This window comes from Hyperoodon ampullatus (genome assembly GCF_949752795.1).
Source record: "Hyperoodon ampullatus genome assembly, chromosome: 8".
Lineage (NCBI taxonomy): Eukaryota > Metazoa > Chordata > Mammalia > Artiodactyla > Ziphiidae > Hyperoodon > Hyperoodon ampullatus.
The window spans coordinates 1033156-1051899 of record NC_136921.1 but is presented as its reverse complement, the minus strand read 5'-3'; the positions used below and the strand labels follow the sequence as shown (position 1 = coordinate 1051899).

At 60.1% G+C, this 18744-nt stretch overlaps 1 protein-coding gene across 1 annotated transcript in view; it reads left to right on the top strand.

Moving 5' to 3' along the window:
* Window positions 1-328: 328 nt before the first annotated feature.
* The window catches only part of CROCC2 (ciliary rootlet coiled-coil, rootletin family member 2), a gene marked incomplete at both ends in the record, with an annotated part of 68136 nt that continues 49720 nt past the window's right edge, over window positions 329-18744 (top strand). Inside the window, 5 exon segments of the mRNA XM_079709939.1 lie at window positions 329-406; window positions 11699-11849; window positions 12752-12879; window positions 14999-15105; window positions 16474-16639. Coding sequence (XP_079566065.1) covers window positions 329-406; window positions 11699-11849; window positions 12752-12879; window positions 14999-15105; window positions 16474-16639 — 630 coding nt within the window.

The window sequence follows — 18744 nt, the reverse complement described above, 5'->3', positions numbered from 1 at the left end:
ACCCAGGGCCTCTCCAGGTCTCCTGGGGAACAGCTTCTGGACAACAGCGTTCCCAGTAGTCCCCATGGCAATGGGGCCTGCCCTCCTGTTTCCAGGGAAAACGAGCCCTCAGCGTCGTGGTTGCCGCAGTAACGCCTATGGGCTCAGTCAGCCACGCTGTCCCGCCAACCCAGAGAGGGCAGCTGGGCACCCAGGACAGAGGAGCCAGGTGCTGCCCAGGTGCAGGGTCGGTGCACAGAAGGAGGTCCTGGCCCGGCCAGGGTCCCAGGAGGAAACTCACCGGCAGCAGAGTCCCTGCTTTCCCTTGGGTCCTGTGCCCCAGCCCACGATGAGTTCCACCTCCAGTGAGCCTGGCAACGGGGACTCTGCTGAGCAGTCCCGGCTGGGGCTGGAGGCTGTGATCCAGGTCAGTGGTGTGGCTGCCCTCCGGCACCCTCCTGGGAGCAGGCCCCAAGGGCACCTTGGGAGGGAAAGGACCCTGCACAGAGAGGCCCCACCTCCCCGGCTCCAAGGGTCACTTTCCACGTGTTCACGTGGTCAGCATGAGCACCACACGAGCACACGCACACACACACAGGCACCCTAACACACAGGTGCACACATACACACATAGATGCACACATGTGCAGACTCTGCTCGGGACAGGAGCCTGGGGAGAGACTGAACTGGGGGCCGGAGACCTGCGCCCCAGGGCCAGCCTCCCTGCTCCGTGCTGTGTGGGCTCGGGCTATCAGCCCCCCTCTCTGGGCCTCAGGCTTGCTGCCTGCACACTAGGGGTGGGGCATGGAGGACCCTCCCACCCCGACCTTCTGGGGTCTAGTTCACTACTGCCTTGGGGCCAAGTGTGGGAATCAGCGGGGGCTTCCCTGGAGAGGCGTGCGCCCATGAGGGTGGTCCATGCCCAGTGTCTGTTCTGTGAGCTCCAGAAGTGCTGGTTCCGTTTTCCTTCATAGCACCCACCTGCATAACAAAAACAACAGCAACAGCGATAACGACTGGGAATTACCCCACGCCCCCTCCTCTTCACTCCCTACTTCCAGCCTGGTTCCCCGGTGCCTGGTGCCCGGCCCTGCCACCCCACCCCCTTAAGTGCCGCCCGCCGGCCATCACAGCCAGACAATCCCTACCCTGATTCACCCCTCAGGGATCCCAGCGAACCCCTGGGAACCAGCTGACTCAGAGTTGTTTATTAACCCAGTTATTAGACCCTCAAAACTGTGCTGCGTGAGGGGGGGTGACATGGCCCTGTGCAGACAGGCAGGTCGCCGCAGAAGAGTAATTGCCCACAGTTGTCCCCGTAATTAAACAACACGGCGGAGCCGCCACACGTGCGCGCACACACACACACACACAGGTGCCCACACAGGACAGAACACGACAAGGGCAGGATATTTGAATCAGATGATGCAGCCAGCAAGGCTGACAAGATGGCTCTTGGTGGGGTGACTTTCTCTGTCCAGCTCCTGTGAGGCCCAGCTCTGCGAGGTCCTGGGTGCCGGTGACCATGAGGGCCGGTGGGGGGTCAGGGGAGGGAGGGCCACTTGCACACCAGTTTCCAAGCCAGGTACCCCATCAGCCTGTGAGGATTCTACCACCCCTTTGGGTTCCAGGAAAATAGAGACTCGAGAGTTGAAGCAAGTTGCTATGGTTACGGGCTGGTTTGAGGGAGAAACACAGGATGGTGCCGACATCTGGCAGTGGGTATCGGTGCTTGGCAAAAGTGGCTGCCCCCCAAATCCCGCTGCCCGTGGGAAACCGTCATCTGAAAGCCACGGGGAGCCCTGGCTGAGGTCCGCTCTGCCTGCCCAGCCAACACCTGTTGTCTTCACCACAGTGATGGAGATCGCGGTGCAACTACTCCAGGGCTGAGCAGGCAGGCAGGCGCCTCAAGATGCCCAGATAGGCCCGTCCGGAGGGGGAGGAGGGGGGATCCTCCAGCCCCTCCAGCTACAGATGGGGAAACCGAGGAGTCTGGGCAAGGCGTGGCTTGAGGATGGGGGCTCCTGAGGGACCAGACCTGAAGGCGCTGCCCTGCCCAGAGGAGCTCCTGACACCCTGCTTGCTGCAGCCGGAGCTGCTGCCCCTGTTGACCCTGGCCCTGGCCCACCCTCAGAGCTGGATTCTCTGAGGGTCTGGACGCAGAGGCGGTGGAGAAGGCCGATGGGCAGGAAGATTTGTAATTCTGGACCCAGTTCCTCTAGAAGCTTCAGGAATTTTCAGACTCTTTCTTTTGGGTTAGGTTTTGATTAATGGTGTTTTTCTAAGAACTTGTCTATAAGTTTTCAAATTTATTGCCAAAAGTCGTTCCCAGTATCCTCTTACTGTCTTCTTGAAGCCTGAGGATCTGAAGCAGGTAACCACCTGCCCCTGAGTGTTGAGGGGTCTGAGACCCAGGGGTCACCCAGGACCCAGTCTGAGGAAGTCCCTGGCAGGCTGGAATGAGTTGGTCACCCCGAATTGACGCGTCCTTCCTCATTGCTGATACTGGTCACTGTGGATCCTCTTTACGGTATTTTTGTCTTCTGTTTCATTGATTTATATATTTTTTATTCCTTTGCTTTTCAGTTCTTCGGGTTGTTGTTCTTCTAATTTTTTTGAGATGCATGCTTAGCTCATTGATTTGCAGCCTTCTTTGTTTAAAAAAATTTTTTTTACTTAAAAAATTGTGGTAAATTATATATACATAAAAGTTACCATTTTCACCATTTTTAAGTGTACAGCTCAATGGCATTAAGTACATTCGCATTGTGCAGCAATAGCCATCATCCAACTCCGGAACTTTCTCATCTTCCCAAACTGACACTCTGTCCCCGCTGAACACTCACTCCCCCTCCCCCTCCCCCAGCCCCGGCACCCGCCATCCTACTTTCTATCTCTATGAATCTAACTCCTCCAGGGACCTCATATGAGTGGAATCATACGATATTTGCCTTTTTGTGTCTGGCTTATTTCACTTAGTATGATGTCCTAAAGGGTCATCCATGTGGTAGCCTGTGTCAGAAGGTCCTTCCTTTCTAAGGCTGAATAATATTCCATAGTACGGATGGGCCACATTTTGTTAATCCATTCATATGTTCATGGATAGTTGGGTTGTTTCCACCTCTGGCTGTTGTTAATAGTGCTGCAAATATCTGTTCAAATCCCTGCTTTCACTTCTTTTGGGTGTATACTTGGAAGTGGGACTGCTGGATCCTACGGTAATCCCATGTTTAATTTGAGAAACCTCCATATACTGTTTTCCATAGTGGTGGCATCATTTTACATTCCCACTTTCTTCTTTAATGTATGCATTTCCTTCTAAACAGGGCTTTAGCTGCATCCCATAAATTCTGATATAATACGTTTCATTATTACCCAGTTCAAACTGTTTTCTAATTTCCACTGTGGTTTCTTATTTTATCCCTGGATTATCTAAAGGTATAAATACCTTAGTTTTCAAACATACAGAGATTTCCAAGTTTTTCTTTACATCTAGTTTAACTATCCTGTGCTCAGAGGTTTTGCTTTTGAGTGTCGTAAAGTGGAAAAGCTGATTAGCGTCCGCACGCACGGAGGCAGTCGGGAGGCAAACAGACGCCTGGATCTGGTTTCAGGGAAGAGCTCCATGCTGGAACTAGACGTCCGGGGCTGTTGGCATGTGGGTCACTGGGTGAGATCCCAAGGGGAGACTGTACCCAGGAAACGGAGCGGGCACACCCCCACACCTAAAGATGGGGGAGGCGAGAAGGAACCAGCCAAGGGGACCAAGATGGGGAGGCCGAGGAGGTGAGAGTGACTGGGAGAGGGCAATGTCTGGAAACCTCGTGAGGGGAGAGTTTCAGGGAGGAGGAAAGATCGTCAGCACCAAGCGCTGCTAGTAGGTCAAGCAAAGAGGAGACGGTGGACCACGGCATTCAACGACGCGGAGGCCGTGGGTGACATTGACCACGAGGGTACCCCATGGGACATGTAGGGGCAATACATTTTTTTAAGGCGAGGATAAATTATGACAGTTTGTGTCGACAAGAATGGTCTGAGAGAGAGAAAAATAACTGATACGTAAGCAATAAGGAAGGACTGCTGGAACAATATCCTTAGTACAAGAGAGAAGATGGTAGGGGATGAGGTGGGGTGGGTGGGATGGGATAGGACAGGATGGGGGGGATGGGGGGTGGGATGAGTAGATTTATGGATTAAAGCAGAGGCCAGCAAACTTTTCTGGAGGGGGCCAGATGACTGATACTTTAGGCTTTGCAAATCATAAAGCTTCTGTAGCAACTATTCAGCTCTGACATTGGAGCATGAAGAGGGTCACAGACAGTGTGTGAGCAAATGGATGTGGCTATTTTCCAAGAAAGCTTTACTTATGAACAAGCGGCAGGCCTGGATTTAGCCTACCGATAGAGTCTGCCGAGCTCAGGATGAGCGGACGAAGGAATAAAGGGACGTTCGGGTGCGTAGGGGAAGGGACTGTCGTACAGATGGTGGTAGATAGTTGAGTGGGTGGGTGGGAGTGGTGGACGGGTGGTAGGTTGGAGAATGGATGGAAAGTGTGGGGATGAGAGCAGATCCCCATATTCTAGAAACTGGCCTTTGAGATGAAAAATCACTGGAGTTTCTTTTTTACTTTTGGTTGAAGTATTGCATGCATACAAAAACGTGCAGACATCCTAAGTGTGCAGCTTAACTGAGCCCGTCGTGTGACTAGCACCCTCCCCAGTAGAGCATTATCAGAATGCCAGAAGCCCCCTCCCCCAACATAGATTAGTCTTGCCCATTTGGGAACTTTATAGAAATGGAGCCATATACGTGTGTGTGTATAAACACGCACTCTTTGTACTACACCACGTTTGTGAAATTCACCCGGAATGCAGCACGTCGTTATAGTTTGCTGTACACTCCAGTGTGTGAATATGGTGCGTTTTGTGTTCATTTTATAGCTAATGGCCATTTGAGTGGTTTCATGAACAGCCCCGTCACGAACATTCTGCTACGTATCTTTGGGGGCCATATGTATATGTTTCTGTTGGGTGCACACCAGCCATAGAAGTGCTGGGTCACAGGTTTGCATACATCCAGCTTCAGTGAATATTGCCAACAGATTTCCAAAGTGGCTGTATGGATTTACAGTGTGTGAGGGGCTGGCTGCTACACATCCTGGCCAACACTTGGCATTTCCTGTCATTTTGCTATTTAGCCATTATGGTGAATGTACAGTGGTATTGCTTTATGGTTTTAATTATCATTTACCCGACGACTAATGAAACTGAGCACATTTCCCTGTGTTTATTGGCCCTCCAGACATCTTCCTTTGTGAAGTGTCTGCTCTACAATGTGCCCGTTTTTCTCTTGGGGTGCCTTCTCTTCTTATTATTGATTTGGATTTGATTGCATAATCTGGAAACAAGTCCTTTATTAAATACATGTATTGCAAATATCTCCTGTGGGTGGCCTTTTCACTCCTGTAATGGTGCCTTTGAGGAATGGTTCATAACTGTAATATGGCACAATCTGTTCATTTTCCACCTTAGGTTAGTGCTGCTTGTGTGCTATTTAAGAAACACACTTTGCCTACTGCAAGGCCACAAAGAGGTTCTTCTATGTTTTCTCTTAAAAGTTTATTGTGTTACTTTCACAGTTAAATCTGCAATCCGTTCAGAATTGACCTCTGTGTATGGTGTGAGGTAGAGACCACCATGCATTTCCTTCTGTATGAATAACCAGTGGACCTAGCCCCAGACTGAAAATCCCATCATCTCCCCACTGCACTGTGTGTCACCTTTGTCACTCACCAGTGTGTGCATGTGTCTGTGCACGTGTGTCTGCATGTGCATGTGTGCATATGTACTTCCAGAGTTCGTGACCACTTCCGCTGGTCAGTTGGTCCTTATACCAATGTTACCCTGTCTTCGTCACTGTGGATCTGTGACGTGTCGTTACGTCTGGGAGCATAAGCTTTCTTCACTATTTCCTACATACTTTTGACTCTTCCATATGAATTTTAGAATCAGTTTGTTAATTTCTACAAACTAAAAACCCTGCTGGGATTTGGATTGGGATTTTATTGAATCTGCAGATTAATTTGAGGAGGACTGACGTCTTTACAATATTGTCTTCCATTTACGTTTTTGCTAATTTTACTCAATGTAGTTCTCAACGGAGCGGTCTTGCACATATTTTGTTATCACAGTGGCTCCTAGGTATTTGATGTGTTGGGAAGCTGTTACCATTTTTAAAATGATAATAGCTGAGAAACCGGCTCTGTTTTGAGGGTCGCTCCATTCCCAGGCAGCTACAGAATGCTCTGTCGCTGATCTTCCAAACTCAGAGCACCCACCCCCAGCCCAGGACGCCCTGCCACTCACCTCTCCCTGAGTGTCGGTCCATCTACCGCACTGCTTCCGTGGCTCTCTGACGTCTTCAGAAGTAGGAGCTTCACAGTCTAACTGGCTGTTCTAGTAACTGCAGAGGGAGTGCTGGCTCCCTGGGCCCTCTGTGTCCCACGTCCTCCCCTCCCCCCTCACCTTCTCCACCCACGGGTTTTGTAGAGGTGTTTATGGTTTAAGGTTCCAAAGTGGGGAGGTCTGAGGGGGAAAGGAGGGGCCCCGGGGAGAGGGAGGAGGTTCCGTCAGGAGGCCCGGGAGGGCTGGCACAGTCATGAAGTCGCAGCTGCCCCCTGCGCAGAAAGGAGAGCACTGTGGTGTTCAGGTTTGGAGCTGGCCCTGCCACTGACTATCTGCCTCAGGGTCCCCCTCTGTACGAGGGTGAGACAGGTGGTCTGGGGGGCTCCCCAGAGCCTGGGTGAGTGAGGGCCCACCCTTGGGACAGGAGCCGGGATGGTTTGAGAGTGCCAGGGTGTGGCCAAGCCCTGTGTGGACGGCAGCCAGGGTCACTGCTCATCAGATGGGACGTGTCTCCCTTCCTCGTTCAGAAGCGAAGATGGGGCGCCACCATCCTCACGGGGATGTTAAGTCACCTCTCCCGCCTCGTGGCTCCCGTGCACCCTCCTCCCCCAGCCCTGCACAGGCTGGACACCCATCCCGCTGCCTCTGCCTCCTCCGGTCCCTCCACCTGGACGTCTGAGCTCTGGCCCCTCTGGCTGCTGGACTCTTATTTATCCGTCAAGGCCCAGCTCAACTGCCACCTCCTCCCGGAAGCCTGTGTGGGCACAGAGGACACGGCAGCAAACAAGACCGACAGGATGCTGCCGTTCTGTCATCCCTTGACAGGAGTCATTTTTCAGGTGGTGACTCATACCTTGGACTTGGTTTCCAGGCCCTCTGGTAGTGACCTGTGTCTCAGCCTGCTTGTGTACCAAGCGCCGATGGTGCCGGGGTGGGGACGCAGAGATGAATGAGAAATTGTCCCCGCATCCCCAGTGCCTGCTTTCCTGTCTGGCCCAGATCGTCCCTTTATTGTTAGCTGAGGCCCAAACTACCACCCACAGAAGCCTGACCCGGCTCCTGGGGTGATGCCCAGGGCCCCAGAGGGCTCAACGGACACACAGAGATCTGAAACTGGGCGGTGCTGAGATACAGCATGGTGGGGGCCAGGGGTTACCCCAGGCACAGAGAAGCTCTTTTTCCTAAGGAAATGGAGCCTGGCAGGCGGCCACCCAGGCCCAGGGCCCTCTCTGCAGCCGGCCAAGCCACGGAAGGACGGCAAGCAGACGTCCGGTGGCTGGACTTGGCTGGAGGCCCTGTCCTCAGATGTGTTCTTCAAGCTGTGCCCGCGCCTGGCGAGGGCCAAAGCCTGGGGCCCTGCAGGAGTGCTGGGGAGGGTCTGAGGGGCAAAGGCAGAGGAGGAAGCGAGGGTTGGGCCGCCCCCCGTTCCTCTGCCTTCAGGGAGGGGACCCAAGGCCAGCGTGCCTGCGGAGTCCTGATCTCGGGCCACTGGGAAGGTGCTGGGGGCCCACGGGCGGGGGCCCAGTCCTAACACTGCCGCCGTGACTGCAAGACCCTGAGCCTCCCTTGCAGCCGAGATGACAGATATAAAACGGGTGCTGGGAAGCCCTGAGAGGTGACACCCTTCTCACATCTCCATGAGCAAGGGAGCCTCTGCCTTCCGGCCGCCCCCAGGAGCCCCAGCCTCCCTCCTCGAGCGCCGGGCAGGCACAGTTCCTGCAGCGCCCCTTGCGGCCACACGGTGGCACTGTTGGAGCTCCGCCACCCCAGACCCAGGCTGCTGGCCGGGGGTGCCCACCCCCGCCCGCCCCCGACTCTGCCGAGGGGCCCAGGATTCTGACTCGCTCACGCTGCTGGCTGAGTTGAGGTCCCCCGCTGGACACCCGCTCTCGCAGGGTGACTTTAAACGGGGCTTCTGGCGCCCCTCCCTGCCTTGCCACGGGGCTCATCTGGACCCACCCCAGGCCACCCAGGGGTCTCCCTCACTGGGCTCTGGATGTGGGGCAGCCTCATCTTCCTTCCAGAAGTCGCTGGGCTCCTCTCCCTGGGGACCTGTGCCTGAGCAGCCTGCGGATTCAGAGGGGCCACTCGGGGGTCCGATGCTGGTCACCAGTGAGGGAAAGAGTGAGATTGTTCCGTGTGGTTTCCGTTTCTGTCTTACGGCTCCACCCGCCCTTCCCAGCCACCTCATGTCCTCACCTGTGAGGGTTAGGCCGGGGTCCCCAGAGCCGCAGCCCTCGGGTCCCTGGGACGCCCCATTTTCAAAGATGAGAACACACGGCTCAGGACAGCAGGTGGCATGCCTGGGGTCAGGCAGTGCACCGGCAGTGGCAGAGCAGGGGCCCCAGCCCACCTCTCCCAGAGGGGAGCCCTGAGTCCTCGGAGCGGAGACCCTCCCCGTCCACACGGCCACACAGGGAAGGCGGCGGCGATGAAAGAGGGCGTGGCCACCCCCCTGGGCCGCACACACAGGCCCCCCTCTAGGGCTCACCGGGGGTGTCACTCAGGGGCTGTGACCTCCCTGCGGTCCTTAGCAGCCGGTTGAGCTGACGGGGAGGAGGACGCTGGGACAGAAAGGAGGAGGGGACATGGTCAGGCTCAACTGTGAGTCTGAGGTCTTTTGGGGAGCTGATGCCCAGCCCTGGTGTCCCCTCTGACCAGCTGAGACTGTGAGGGGGGAGGGGGCTTCTAGAAGTCTCCCAGTGCACTGCCCGGTCACAGGCAGACAGCACCCCCCCAAAGCTGGGCCGAAAACCGACCCAGAGCCGTCCCTGGCCCACAGGGCTGCAGGTGGCATCGCGGGGTCCCGGGAGGCCGTGGGGGGAACCAAGCCCCAAGGCTAGAGGTTGGTGCAGGCCCAGTGACCCGCCCTGGGTGAAGGTCCCTCCCGCTGCGGGCCCCTCCCCGCCCCCCGTTACTGGGGGGGGAGTGGGGGGGCAGGAGGTGGGGCGGGGTGGGAGGGGGCAGCCCCGGGGCCTCCGTGCAACCCCGCCGTGCCGCCCCCGCTGCCTCCCTCGGCTCCAGCTGGGCCACGGCCCGTCGCAGGCACCCGGCCACAGCTGGAACCCATTACGCCCCCAGCTCCTCTTGGGACGTCTCGGCTAATAAGTGACCCTCTGTAAATGTTAGGAATGAGTCAAGTTTGTGCCGCTGCTGCTTTCCCGTTAGCGGGTGGTGCCGCGGACGCCCGGGGGGGCGGGGAGGGCGGTGTGGAGGGCGGAGGGGCAGGGGCCTTCCTGGCCTAGCAGGAGGCTTCCTGGACTTGACAGTCCCGCGGGCCTCAGGTGGCTCTCACCTCCCCGTTGGACCTTGGTTTCCCTGAGTGCAAAGGGGGTTCAGGGCGGATGATGGCTGAGCCCCTACCAGCGGCATGTCCTCCCCGGAGGACAGGAGGGGCCTTGGTGGTCTTGGCGCCCCCTTCCCGGCTCTGCCCAGAAGGGGCAGCAGGCACCTCCTCCCCTCCCCTCGAGGGAGGCTGCTCACCGCCCAGCCCAAGTCATGCTGAAGGGGGGTCCGCTGGGAGTGCAGTCAAGGTGCCTCCCCAAGACCTCCCAGGGGACTCAAATTCCTACACGCAGGTGAAGGAGGACTGCGGTCCAGGTGAACCAGAGCCAGGGCTCTCAGTCCCTGTGGCGGGCAGTGGAATTCAGTCCCGAGAGTTTGCTCAGTGTCTGCCCAGCACCGAGCTCCTGTTGGGATGGGAACGTGGCTTCACCAGGCGTCATGCAAGAGGCCGGGTCTCGGGGTGGCCCTGGCCACGCTGGTGCTGAGGGAGGGGCAGGCCTCGTGTCCAGGCAGACGTGAGCAGAAGAGACCAGGCTGGGGTCTCAGGAGGAGGGGACGGGCTGAGATTGTACCAGGGCAGTGGGGTGGCGGGAGCAGGGGTGCACCCAGAAGCCCTCCATCCCTACCAGCCCAGGCCTGAGGGTCAGAGCCAGGTGGAGGGGTCTAGGCCTCGAGAGGGTCTTCAGGGAGAGCTGGGAGGATCAGAGGAGGACAGGCAGGTAGGAGGCTGTGCGGTGGTCACTCACCAGGGCCCTGGGCTGGGAGGGAGATCTGGGGAGTCTCGGGGTGGGGGGTCTTGGGAAGCCAGGGGTGGGGAGGGGCTGGGCACATGGTGATGAGTTTGAGAAGTCTGGGACCTTCGGGGGTGATGGGAGGACCCTGGTTTGTCGCCCTAGAGAGTCACTGGAGGGGACATCCATCTCCAGGACCCCCTGGGAAGCGTCTGGTTACCCTCTACTATTTCACTCACTGCCTGAAAACTCATAACGCAAATGCAGCAGGGCCGGTGGGCAGCTGTGGATTGTCCTGAGTCCTGGGCCATCTTGCCTCGTTGCCCGCTCATGTCCAGATGTTCATGCTGGTTTAGAATTGCCTGCCTCGGCCTGCAGCGTTCACAAGTTCCCCCCACGGTCAGCACCACAATAGACCTGGCAACAAAGGCCCCACCCTGGCCCTGGGCTCTGGAGGGCAGCCCAGGCCCTCCCCCAGCTGTGCCATCCTTGTGGAGCCACGAGTGCCCAGGGCCGAGGCAAAGTGCCAGCTGGAGCCCAAGACCCCAAGACCAGTCTCTGGGTACCCAAGACCCAGGGTCTCCTACCCACGTCCGGGACTATTCGGACCTCTGCCACAGCCGGTCAGCTGCTCTAGACGGCTAGGAAGGAGGGCCGTCCCCACGATCCTCCCACTGCCCCTCCCTCGGCTCCCACCCTGCCCCGTACCAGGGCCCACGCGTGCCCCACCCAGTGGACGAGGAAGCCCCACATGGATGGCCATGTCCTAAAGGGGGGTGTGTGGGTGGGCCTTGTACCAGCTGTCCCTCTGCTGTCGTCAGCCCCTCCTGCCGTGCGGTTCTGGGCCTGCTGGGTGGGGTTCAGACCCCTCCCTGCCAACCCCACTTTGAAAACTGGGAGGCTGCCTGCTCCAGGAGGGCCAGAGGCAAGAGCCTGCCTCCCAGCGTCCCCGGAGAGGTCCACCACGACGGTCAGTGCAGCCCCCGCAGAGGCGGAGCAGGGCTGGAGGGTGGGACGAGGTGGTGCCCTAGGCTCGGAGCTCTCCGGACCGGCTCTGCTTTCCTCACCTGTGCTCAGAGCAGCGCCAGGGTGGACAGGGCACCCTCCCACCTTAAAAGGTGGGGAAACCAAGTCATGGGCCTTGGGTGACCTCAGCCTCGCCCAGTCCTCTCCAGGGCACTTTGCCACCGTATGGGAGCCCCGTGGCAGCCCCCACTAACTCCAGTGGGTTCACGTGGGGCTCTGGCAGCTGTCCAGGGACCTGCCAGCCTCAGACATCTCTGAGCGGGTGTTTTTCAGAGGCTGGAGGACACCGTCCTGAGCCCCGTGGCCAGCAGAGAAGACCGGGCGCTGACCGTGCATGGGGGAGGCGGGCAGGCCTCACCCATCCCCGTGCCTGCCCGCATCCGAGAGATTGTGGCTGGCAGCCTGGGCGAGGAGCCGCCCCAAGGTGAGAGGGGCACCAGGGGCGCTGCAGAGCCGTCAGAGTCTAGCTGCAGGGAGCCAAGCCCCTCACTGTCCCCTGACCGGGCTGGCCCCTCCCGGCCCATCATCTTCCCCTGTGCTAGGGCGAGAACCACACCTTCCCACGGCACCGTCCACGGGGGTCAGAAGCCGATCCCCACGGCGCGCTCACCACTAGGCCACAGGGACCATGCCCACCTGGCCCTGCGTTGGTTCGTCACACATTTGTGCCCGCCAGTCTTGACTTACTCCATGTTCATTTTCATGAGATGAGTGAAACCCTAACGGTTGACACTCGGGAAGCGTGGATGCTGGGCAGCCCCGCCCCCAAGAGCTGTGCTCCCCCAGACCCCGGGCCCCCTCGCGGTGCCCTCTCGCTGTCTGCCATGGCTGCGTGCGCGGCTGGGTCCCTGCACGGAGACCACCCGGCCAGTAGGGCAGCCTGGCCCCAGAGTGTGCCCCGACCCCCTCGTGCGGGGCTCCCGAGACCCCTTTCTGAAATAAGGGGCTCTCCAGCCTCCTAGAGAAACTGGGGACCTCACTGCGTGTGTTAAGGAAAAAGAAAGCCCACTGTGTGGTTAGAACAGCAACTTACTGCTTGGGGGTGAGATCTGGTTACCCTGAGTCAGCAGTTCTCACTGCCCGATGGAGGTGTGGGATCCCCAGCGTCTAGGCCACCCCGCATACTCCGCTGTAACTGGTTTGGGGCTCGCCCTAGGCACGGGTCTGTACCGAGGTGAAACGTGATGTCCACGACAGGAGAGGAAGGGAGGCCCCAGATCGGGGTCCCCCGGATCAGTCCCAGCAGATCGGCAGACCGGTGGCGGGGACAGGGAGCCGGGCTGGGGGCTGGCCTGGCCACAGGCTGACCTGCTGCTGTGTCTGCAGCGGTGCGGGAGCCGCCAGCTGCCTCGGCCCACGTGCAGGAGGAGCTGTCCCGGCTGGAGGAGCTGCCAGCCCAGGCGGGGGCCGAGCGGGACGAGCTGGCCGGCCGGTACCACGCGGTCAGCGAGCGGGTGAGTGTGTGCAGGGACGCGTGGCAGCCAGGCCCGGGGTGACCGGTGGATCCGTCAGCGCGTCTCAGGACGTGGAATGACAGTGGTCAGCCACGGCACAGCCGGACCCCGGGTGGTGGCTAGAGAAGCTGAGGCTGGAGGGGACCCGTGAGAGCGGGACAGGTGCCCGGGGCTCCCCGGCCCCAGGGTCCTCCAGGACTCCCCCCGAGCTTAGGCACTGACTTGTGCCCCACCTGCCAGAAGCCCTGGAGGCAGCTGGGGCAGTCCTGACCCCTCGGCCCCAGCGTCCAGCCCAGCGTGAGCACGTGGCAGCAGCTGCCCAGGGGAGGAGGGGTGAGCCCAAAGGAACCGCCTGGGGGCCTGCCGAGGAACTGGCCCCGCCCCCAGCCCCCACCCCCGACAGCCGAGGGCGGACAGACCCCGGACATGCCCTCGGCCCCGGTCCTCTGTCCTCAGTGCCCTGGGCAGCCGCGGTGCCCTCCAGGGTGACTGGCTGCAGCAAGAGGCCGTTTGGTCATGACCTGTGGGGCTGGGAGGTCCTCCCGGTGGACAGATGGGGAAACCGAGGCAGAAAGGTGATGAAACTTGCTAGGCCAGAGCCTCTGTCCCATGTCTGCCACTCCAAGACATGATGGCCTCTGAGGCAGGACTGGGCTGGGGTGCCCGGCCCACAGGGTGGCGCACTGGGAGCCCCCATGTCTGCAGAGTCCCCCTGGTCTACGTGGCAGGGCAGATGACTCCACTTTCCAGATGAGGAAACTGAGGCTCAGAGCTAGTCCGAGTTGTCCAGGGTCACACTGCCATTGCTGGGGCTGAGACCTGACTCAGGTCTTTCTCCGGCATGACCAGTGACCAGTGGCGAATGCCCGAGGGCCCTGGGTCAGCCTCGTCTCCTCGAGGGTTCCGAGGGCTTCCTGGGATAGCCGGTGTCCCCAGCCCCACAGAGGGAGGGGCTCTCTGCCCCCACCCCGAACTGTCACACCTGTTCTCATCACCAGCCCCACCCCCGGGCAGGACTGGGAAGGCCCTCCTCATCCCCGGCAGGACCAGGAGCACTGCGGCGGCGATGTCTCCCGCCCACCCTGGGCCCTGCGCAGGGCGGGGACGGGGGCGGGGATCTTCCTAGCACAGGGTGGGGACATGTTGGGAACAAGAGGGCCTGTGGGAATAGAAGCCGCAGAAATCCTGCGGCTGATCAGGAAACCTCGTGAGTCAGTGAGCTCTGAACTCACAGGCCCGCGCCGGCTCCGGCAGGCGGCTCAGCACCCCTTGTGAGGGCCACAGAGGGGCCCAGCCTCCCCAGGTTCCCCCAAGCAGATGGGCGGGGCGGATGGTGGTAGTGGGGGGCCGCGTGACTGTTCCGTGGGCGCCTCCATCCCGGCTAGACTCCCAGCCCCCGCCCAGCCCCCTCGGCTCAGCTGGACCCCCGGCCCCTCCTCTCCAATCCCACTGGTAGCTGCGGGGGGCACTCACCTCCCTGTACTCAGGCCCCATGTCATGCCACAGGGGTGCCCTTCAGCTCTCCTGACCTTCCTGCCTCAGCCCCCCACCAGCCGGCCTCCTCGGGTCGGGGCCCCCAGCACTGCCTTTTCCCCTCAGAGCCCCGGGTCCCCGTCTGCTCAGGCTCCAGCAGGCTCGGGGGCCGGCCTGGCCCCATGTGGGGGGCTCCCCGCCCTGCCAGGCCCACTTACTGGGGGTGTGGTACCCACCCACCCGCTGGATGAGGGGCTGGGAGCAGATGGAGGGTTGAGCACAGGCCGGAGGGCAGCTGCAGGGGTGGGACCCCACGCTCACTCACTCCCATGGGAGTGACCCCAGGCCTGCTCTGCACCTCAGCCGTCCTGCCCCTTATGTGGCCGGACCAGAGCCTGGGCCCCCCACTCCGCCGGCCGTGGGCACATGGCACAGGGCCGTGGCACGGACGGCTGCCTGCCTGACCCGTCTTAGCAGGCCCAGCTCGACCCCAGCTCGACCCCAGCCCTTATCCCAGCCTGGCCCCGCCCCCACTAGGGACCCAAGGGGAACCCTCTCACCCATCCCTGGGAGGGTTTTGTGCCAAAGCTGCCCAGCCCGCTGGGCTTGGAAGTGTCCAGCCAGGTGGGTTAATGCCCCTCTCCAGCTGCAGGCCCGGCTGGAGGCCACCGAGGCTCAGCTGCGGAGGTCAGAGCAGGAACACAGCGTCGACCTGGAGGAAGCCCTCGGCCGGCTAGAGGCTGCTGAGCAGAGGTGAGGCTGGGCAGGCTGGGCAGGCGGGGCAGGCGGGGCGGTGGGGCAGAGGGAGCTCGGCCGTCACCGCAAGGCAGCGGACGCCACTGTGCTGAGGAGCTGTTGGCACCTCTTCCCAGGTGACTCCAGGGCGGGGCAGCACCGGGAGGAGCAGCACGGGGTGGGGGGGAGCACGGGGAGGAGGACCACCCCCAGGGCCTCAGGCGAGAGTGCAGGTCCCGCAGGTCATGGGGCCTCCCTGGCCCTGTGCTCCCTCGTGTGTCACCCCCAGGCCCCCAACACCTGCTGAGGCTGGGGCTCCGGCCTGTACTACAGGCAGGTCTCCTGAGCTGCTCATGGCCCTCGGCTGGCCTGGCCAATCCCGGGGGGCCCAGGGGTTCTCCCCCTCAGTCCCACTCTTCTTCACACTCCGGCCCTGACTCCCAGGCCCCTTTGGCTTCAAGCCAAATATCATGATCGGGCTCTCTTGCGCACCGTTGGTAAGTGTGTGTCATACCCCAGCCCTCCGGAGGTAGCCCCAAGCCCCAGGACACGGCCCCGGAAGGGAAGGGCATCTCTCCACGTTCCCTGCAGGGAGGCCAGCGGGAGGGCTGAGCCTCCACTCCACGGCCTGCTCCGTCTCCAGACCTGGGGGAGGTTAAGCCATTTGTGGAAGACTCCCCGGCCTTGGTTCATCCTCAGGGACTCTGGAAAAGGAACAAAAGTGCTGAGAAGCATTTTGAAAACCAGTTTTGGAGAAGGGGGGTGGAGGGTGTTGGTAAATAAGCCAAGAGGAGGCTGATGCCCACAGAGCAGAGAGGCGCAGAGGAAGTCCCTGTGGCCTCGCAGCTGGCCGGGAGGTACGGGCTCCAGAGGGTTCGGGGTCCCCGACTGCAGCCACATGCAGACCTGCCCTGGGTGGAGAGAGACCCCACGGTCACAGAGGGGCTGCCCCCTCCATGGGGCAGGCCTGATTCCCTCTCCTCCCGCCCTGCCCGGCAGGGTACCCTCCGAGCCCTGGTACCGTCGGCCAGGCTCCCAAGCCCTAACCCTCTTGCTGGTCTCGGGGTCCACCCCCACACCCTGGAGTTAGGAGCTAGCCACAGCTGTGTGGCAGAGCCAGGGGAGCTCAGAGGGGGAGGAGGTGGGGAGAACAAGCGAGTCAGGGCAGGAGGGGGCGTGCCGGGGTGGCCCCCAGGGGCTGGCCCCCGTTTGCGGGGCCACTGAGGACCAGTGCAGGTGGTCAGTGCCTCTTAGGGGCAGTCTGGGGGCTGCACAGTCGAGCTGGTGTCGTCTGGGCCCAGGAGGTTCGGGGCCCGGCTGTCTGAGCACGTCTGTACGGAGGGGCCACCTGCCCATGGCCATGCCGCTCCGTCCCTGCCCGTCCAGGAGCACCGGCCTCTCCCAGGTGAACACCCTCCTGTGGGAACAGCTAGGACACATGAAGAAAGCCAACGACAGACTGGCCGAGGAGCTGGCCGGGACGACGGGCAGCGTGCTCCGTCTGCGGGCTGAGCTGGAGCTGCGGGAGAGGCGGCGCTGGACCCAGAGAGAGGTGCTCCCCGGCTCTCGCCCGTGGGCAGGGGGGATGCCTTGTCTGATGCCCATGGCCGGGGTCGGGGTGGGTGGCAGGAACCGGGAAAGGGCGAGCTGGCTTCTGCCATGGCCCCTCCTGGGGGCAAGGCCCCTGGCCTCCTGCCACACCATGTCCCCCACTCGGCTTGGCCACATTAGTCTGCGGGGTGGGGGACACTGTGTGGGAAGACCCCCGCTTTGAGAGAAGGACCCCTGGCTGGGCTTGGAAAGTAGAGTGAGGGCCGAGCCCTGGCTCTGGCGTGGCCGTGCTGCTCTAGAGAGAAGAGTCTCCGCAGGCCCGACTCGTGGTCAGACTCAGGAGCCCGGGCCGCACCACAGCCCCCCACTCCCTGGCCAGCCCAGCAGGGCCCATGCAGCCTCCTCTGAAACCCACAGCCCTGGGGTGCAGGGTCAGGACACGGGGCTCCAGGCCTCAGCCTTGCTGGGGGGAGATGCTGTGTTGACCATCCCGGGCTGGTCACCGGGGGCAGGACGTCCAGCTTGAGGTAGGGGACATACTTGAGACGGGTCACCCCACGCCTCTGCCTGTCCACATCTTCCCCACTGAGCTTGCGACCTCTGCTCCGATCGTCCCTGGATGTCCCCACGGACCTCCCAGCGTCTGCCGCGGGCCGCATGGGCAGGATTTCTCCCCAGACGTGGCAGGAGCAGAGGCCGAGCTGGTCCTGGGTGCCTGGGCCTCAGGCTGACCCTGCCCAGGTGTCCCTCGGACAAGCCCATCTCAGAGGGGCCATCTCGGCACTTCCCACACGGATCGGGCGGAGTGGGAGGCCCAACCCCACTGTGCGGACAGAGCCCCTCCTGCTGGACAGCTGTTCCGGTCAGAAGCCGAGGGGCCCCTCCTGCTGCAGCCACCCCTGCACGGGGACGGGAGGGTATCAGGGGCGCCAAGAGGGAATGCGTTTGTCATCACAGGGTGGTTGTCAATGGCCGGGCTCCCGCGTGGGGTTGGGGAGACATGGGAGACACATCACGCCCCCGCCTTGGCCGCTAGGGAAATAAATGCCCTGGAGACGGGCCTCGGGTCCAGTTTGGCACTGGTTTATCGAGGGTCTTTATTCCTCCTTGGCCTTGAAAACGACTCTCGCTGGCTGGCGGCTCTTCCTCTCAGCGCCTTAAAGACACCCTTCTGCTGGCCCGCCACGGAGGGCATCGTCTTCTTGCTCTGGCCGCTATGAGCTCTTGCTCTTGCTGTGACTTTGCGTGCTGCCGGCTTCCTGTGCTGTGCCGAAGGCGTGCAGATTTCTGTTTGTTTATCTGGCTTAGGACTCCCCAGGATGCTGCTCTTCCTTGTCCTTGGGAAGCAGCTCCTCCTTCAGTGCCACCCAAGCCCCTCTCTCCTCTGTCCTCTCCCGCCCCGTGGACCTCACCCATCCCCGTGCTCCCTCCCACGCTCTTAACCTCCCAGACTTTCCCTCATGCCATCCCCCTGGTCTATGTGGTAGATAATTTTTTCGAATCTACCCTCCTGGTCATCAATTTTCTCTTCTGGTGTCCAACGTCTGTTAAACCTGCCTATTAGGCTTAAATTCTAAACGTTGTATTTTTCATCTTTAAAAATTCTGACTTTTATTCTGGATATTTTCCAGATATCTTACTCTTAACTGGTATTTTCAAGCCTCTCGTGTGTTTGTTGATGCATATTAGAAAACAGTTATTTTGTAGTCTGTGTCTGATGTTCTAATATCTGAACCTCTTCAAGGTGTGAGTCTATTGTTTCTGCTAGGTCTTGGTCATGGTGCTGTGTTTCCTTGTGTCTTTGGTGGTTTTTAAAAAAATTTTTTTAACTAAGAGCTGTGTGTTATCCTTGGGACTCTGAAAATTCTTTGAAACCTGGAATGAATGTGGTGTGTTCCAGAAAGGATTGTCATTTGCTTAGGACAGGTTCTTAGGGGCTCTGACGACCTTTGGGCCACATTGAAGTAAATTTTCAGCTTTATTTTTTTTTTTAAGCCACCCAGGTTTTGTGAATCCAGGCTGAAAACTGCACCAAGGCTAACTTGTGGTTCCAAAACCACAGGGATATTTTTTCCTTACGGTCTTGGTCCCTCCAGGCCACTGTAG